The sequence below is a fragment of the Solanum stenotomum genome, chromosome 11 (genome assembly GCF_019186545.1).
Source record: "Solanum stenotomum isolate F172 chromosome 11, ASM1918654v1, whole genome shotgun sequence".
Taxonomy (NCBI): domain Eukaryota; kingdom Viridiplantae; phylum Streptophyta; class Magnoliopsida; order Solanales; family Solanaceae; genus Solanum; species Solanum stenotomum.
The window spans coordinates 2992066-2998210 of NC_064292.1; the positions used below are offsets into that span (position 1 = coordinate 2992066).

A 6145-nucleotide genomic window follows, 5' to 3' on the forward strand; every position below is an offset into this window, starting at 1 on the left:
GGGGGGGGGGGGGGGGTGCGGCGTGTCTATTTCGATAATTTGATGTAATTTTTTGAGGTGCAGCTTGAACTTATGTTATGTTTTGTTTATTTTTTGCGTCTAATTTACTTTTTGTATTGTAATTGTTAGAATTTGATGAGACTTTTATGTTTATTTTGTTTAAAATTTTTCCATAATTTTGCTCAAATTTAACGAACAAATTTTTTTTAAATATTCGATAAAAAACAAATAAATGTTCAGTTTTGACAAATTTACAAGGGGTTTATTGGACATAAAAAAAATTCTTCCAAAAGTACTATAAACACACTGTTTAGTTATGTGTTGGATAATTTTTTTAACATGAGTTATTCAAGTAATGAGAAAAGAATTCACTCACAAAATTTCAATTTATTTCTGTGAAATAGTTATTTTTCAACTATTATTTTCTTCATTTTAATTCTTAAAATCTTTATTTTAAAGTATAATTAAATCTATATTCAAACGCCTATACAAACTGTTCAAAAATATATTTAAGGAACTATTTCGAATCGTATATCAAATATAATGTACCATTTTTGTAAAAATATTTCTGAATGTCACTCTAGCGGAGTTAGTGGGGGGTGGGGTAGGGGATGATGAATTTAATAAAAGAAAATAGTACAATAATTTTGAGTCTGAATTTTTGACCAATACTATGGAAATTTTATCCGTTGGTTAACGTTTTCCAATAAAAGTTTTTTTTTTCTGACAATGTCATAAAATACAAATTAATGATTTGTCCATTTGGGCCCATATTATGGGGCAGATATTTTGACATTATTTATAAAACAAGGGCTTCAAGTTTAAGAAAATGTGCCAATTGAGTATTTTACAAGTTATGTTTTAAAAAATAAAACTTTAAAAAACTCAATGATTAATATATATTTAGGTCCCCAACGGCTATTGTCTACTTTTGTAAAGGTCAAGATGTATATTATTAAAAATATTGACGTTTAGTTATATGTTAAAAGCATATTGAGGTTTATTGTATGTATTAAGATTAAGATATTTGAATTTGAATGTATATTTAAGTGATTAAGATGTTATTTTTAGATATGAATATTAAATAATTACGACTGTTTGTTTTAAAAATATTTGAATGTGTATAATCTATTTAGTTTTAAATATAATAAATCTACACTTCAAATAAAATATTTATATTTGGTGCTAGTGGTTAAGTAATGGTTGGTGTTAGTGGCTAGTAATGATGGTGATAGATTTGTAGCGATTGACACAATAGCGACGGTTGGTAATGGTGGTGATGACTGAAAAATGTGTGGTGGTTGACGATGATGTTGGTAATAGTTGGCAATAGTGCTAGTTATGATGGTGGTGACGATGGTGGGGGTAGTGGTGACTAGTTATGATGGTTGTGGTGACAATGGTGGTTAGCGATAATGATGGTGACAATGGTGGTTAGCGATAATGATGGTGACAATGGTGGTTAGCGATAATGATGGTGATTAATCGTTATGATGGTATGATTATGATGACAAAGATAATTAGTGGTGACGACCGGTAATTATGGACACAATGATGATATAAATTATCCATGCAAAAATATCACTCAACGATATTAATAATAAGATCTTTATTTTGAAATATTAATGATTAAGAATAACTGCTTAAATCTTAATGTAAACAAATGCAATTAGTAACCTAAAGTATGACCATTTAGATTCAAACCTCTATTAAGGGTAAACAAATAAGACTTTTAATCTTCAATTAATTAAATTATGCAATTTTAATCCCTTTTTCTTGTAGTATTCACAAATTTACCATAATTACTAATTTTCCCACAATTTAATCACTAATATCCTATTTAAATTTATATTATTATTCCGTATTTCATGATAATATAGTTATACAAATAGTTAAATATCACACATTTTCTACATAAATGTTTAAAAATACATATTTTAATTTATTTAAAGTTAAATATGTTGAGAAGTATATCACCAGGACCAAAACAAAATTTACCCATAACTGATATATATATATTACACACACAATTTTATTATTTATTTTTAAAAATAACCTTGGTGAATCAATAATTTGAGATGAATTTGGTGCCTCATAAATATAACTGTTCAATTCATTATAGTATGGATATAAGAAATAAGACCACAAATTAAAGTAATCTTCATTTATACATGAACTCACATACATGACATTTAAATTAGGGACTATCCATTTGTAGATTATATAATATATTTTTAATTACACAAAAAATATATTTAATATTGGAAATAATGATCAACTAATTTATGATTAAAATCAATTTAGATCTAAGCCAAATTCAATCAACTACTTCTTAGAATTTATACTATATTTAGGTCAAATTAATTGTATATATATGAATTAATTTTTTATTAGCGTGAGTTGTCCAATTATGACTTGTAATAAGGTTAGATTTCTATATTAATGATTGTACCAAACATCATAATACTTCCTTATGAATCCTAAATTTTCGTATTGCGCCGTATACGGATAGATAGTTTTCTTTTTCATTGATTCAATCAAAATATCTTTGGGCCAAAAATACTATGCATTTTTTCAGTGAAAATTTCAATGAGATTATTTGGTTGTGCCATCTTTATTTACAAATTTGGTAAAAAAGTTAGTAGCTTTAACTCAAATTTTGTATTTATATACTCCTATATTTTTTTAAAAAACACTTAATGTATATAAATAGTCTATACCATAACCTGTTCTAGCTTAAAATCTTGGATCTGTTGTTTTTTAAGATTCTCCTTCAATATTTAGTGCTAATTAATTATATTTATCTTTAAAATTAAATATAATTAGTGATAATTAAGCATGTGCCATGTGGATAATAATCGTGGGTTGTTTAAGTGATAGTTGAAAACCCAACATCCCATGTTTCCACACTTTTAAAAAGCGTTTAGTCACTTAATAAAAAAATTTAAAATAATTATACATCTTAAGTTTTTGGTAATTTAAATAATTTTGGTAAGTCATCTTTTATTATTTAATTTTGTCTATTATTGCAAGAAATACACCTATTTGTCAGGTGAAGAAAATAAATATCGAATCTAACTTAACCATCAATTTCCTTCCTCAAATATGAACACTAAAGGGCTGTTTGGTTGCCAAATATTATGGGGCTATAAATCACTATTTCAATCTCTAATATTGTATATAGGATATTTAACCAATCTAGAGATAATTACACTATAGTGCGGTTCATAAAGTTACATTACTTAGTTGTATTCTATAATGAAATTCTACCATTGATGATAATAAATTCTTATTAATTTTTCTTTCACAAACTCACATCAAAGATATCTTATTTTTGCTAACCTTCTACTATGAAAAATCGAATAAATCCAACTAGTCCACTTTCAATGGGACTGGATTTCTCTTTCAAAATTTATCTTTAATTATTTATCAAAAAAATTTAATCCCACCTTACTTCATAATGAAACATCACTATTACTAACAAGTAACAACAACATATTCTTATTAATTTTTCTCTCATAAATCCAACTGGGGAGTGTTGTTCAGACATTGCTAAAGTTCGGAAAGCTTCAGAGTTTGCAAGTTAAATTTTCACAAATAAGTTATGTTTCAAGTTAGTATTGTTAACAAAGATCAATTACATATATTGAGGAGTCTAAATATAAAATTTTGGGTTATTTTGTGTAGTTTTAAAGTGTTTTTGGATGAATTTGGTGCTTAGGTTCAAGAAAAATGACAAAGCAGTTCTTTTTTTGTATAATAGTGTATCTGATTGTATATTATTGTATATGAATGTACAATTATTTCTTATACTTTTGTATATACTATTTATTGGGTAAATAATATTGTATATCAAGTTTTCAACATTTTGCAAAAATAAAATATGAAAGCTTTATCTATTATTGCATACAAGATGTAAATTGTTGTATACCTAATTGAGTTTTGGGCTAAAGATTTGTTAGGTAAAATTTGGACTATATTTTTGCAATGTAAGTAAGGTATATATATATATAAATGTAATTTTTAATTGAGGGGTTAAGATGAACACCCTCCATCTCCCTAGATATCCGATCCTAGTGCATAAGGAAAGGAAAGAGGGAGTGGGTGATCTAAAACCAAAATTTAAAAAAAGATCTTGAAAATTTTCAACATGACTCGATATACACGTACAACGCACGCACGTGTCAAAAAATTTAAAATGTCAAAAGTCTACAATAATTAAAAAATAATTTGCAATAAAAAAAAATGTCAAAAGTCTACAATAATTTGTAATGGAAAAAACATAAAATAAGGTCTACAATAATTAAAAATGTCGAACGTCAAATATATTAAAGAAATTTAAATACTTTCTTTCAACAATTCCTCTTTAGAAAGAGGAAAAAACTCTTAAATGCAATAACATCAAATTGATCCAATTGCTCTTTCAAACTTTCCACAACAAATTTGAGCAGATTTCATTCAATTCAATTTGCTACTTATTAGTAATTTCCAATAACAAATTTTGGCAAATTTTATTTATGAAAACTTACCATGAGACTCCTATTTAAATGACCATCAAAACATTTTTATAGTATATTGTGCTTTCAAGTATTTTTCAAGTATACTTACTCCCCTCTCTCATTCAATAATTTCATATATGTTTAGTGAATAATGAGAACTATGCTCAATAATTATGTTTTTTTATTGCAAATTATAAAGTACAATTAAATTAATTTCTCTTTTTTTTTTTTTTACAGAAAAATGTCTTCATGTGCTTCATCTTCAAAGGGAAAGAGAAAGTTGAATGAGGTGAAAAAGCTAAGTGTGCTTATTGTGGCTGATGATGATATATCTCAAAATTCATATATATTATGTCTTCAAAATTTTGGAGTGGAGACATTAGGAGTAAGAAATGGATTTATGGCATTCAATATTCATGATAAAACACAAATGCGTTTTGATTTAATCCTAATGAGCTCAACTATGCCTATTATGGATGGTATCAAGGTAATTAATTCTTAACTAATTATAATTTATTCTTAATTTTATGTCTAATTGTTTACTCGAATGTTTGTTTTAATGATATGACATAACTCGATATACATGTGCATATTTTCTGAAAAATCCAAACAAACATAATGTTTGTCTATGCGAGAACTATATTTTTATTTTTTTGAACGTTTTTTTTTATTACTAGGCAACAAAAAAGCTTCGATCGATGGGGATTACTACGATGATTGTGGGAATAACAACTCCAGATGACAATGAAGAATATTGCAAAGAATTTATGAATGCTGGACTTGATGAATGCTATGAGAAGCCATTAACTAAGGAAATACTTCAGAGTCTTGTTGAGAAAATTTCCAACAAAGTTTAATATTATAGAAAAAATAAATCACCTTATTATAAGATAAGTTATATAATATAGTTCTTTAGTCATGTACTTGACCTATACAAGTATTATTTTCAAATTTGGTGAGTATTGAAGATGTACTGGTAGACATATGATTTTGATGCTATACAACTATTATTATGAACTAGAATATTTGTTTTTGTTGGTTATTCATTCAAAGTCTCATATCTATCTTGAGGTCTGACTAATTTGAAATAATCAGAAAGTTTATTTTGAGGGATACAATTTTTATTTTTTTATTTTTCACTCAGTGTTCAATTTCTATTTAGCGATCCAACTAATCTATAAAGCTAAAATATTTTTTTACTAAAGATGACTTCATTCTCTAGACTCAAATTCGAGTGTTAGAATACTTACTTTTAACATGTTGATTAGTAGTTTTAATATTTCAATAGGCTATGACATCATTTTGTGAAAATAGAGAACTCTTTTGTGATGATTTGTTTAGTCTAAATTACCAAAATAAAGAATAAAATGATCTTGTATCAATAATATAAAGGAAATAACTCACCTATTATAAGACTAAATATATACACAAGTACTACTTTCAAATTTGGTGAGTATCAAAGATGCAGTAGACATGATTATGAGTCTTGAAAAATGTGTTAGGTCTTTAAAAATAATATATGTTTAGCGAAATTGATACGAGTACGATAACATTTTCAAATGTTAGAGCAACATAGTTCAATATCACTTAAAATATGTTTATTCAAAGTTTTGTTTTATATGACATGACTCAACATACGTGTGCAA

The 6145-nt window shown here is 26.2% G+C and overlaps 1 protein-coding gene across 1 annotated transcript; it reads left to right on the forward strand.

Annotated features, from left to right (window-relative positions):
- The first annotated feature begins 4740 nt into the window (after positions 1 to 4740).
- On the forward strand, positions 4741 to 5356 carry LOC125844489 (two-component response regulator ARR22-like). The gene is made up of 2 exons (XM_049523799.1): positions 4741 to 4986; positions 5177 to 5356. Exons 1-2 carry the CDS (start codon positions 4741 to 4743, stop codon positions 5354 to 5356), a joined length of 426 nt encoding a protein of 141 aa, XP_049379756.1.
- Positions 5357 to 6145: the final 789 nt, after the last annotated feature.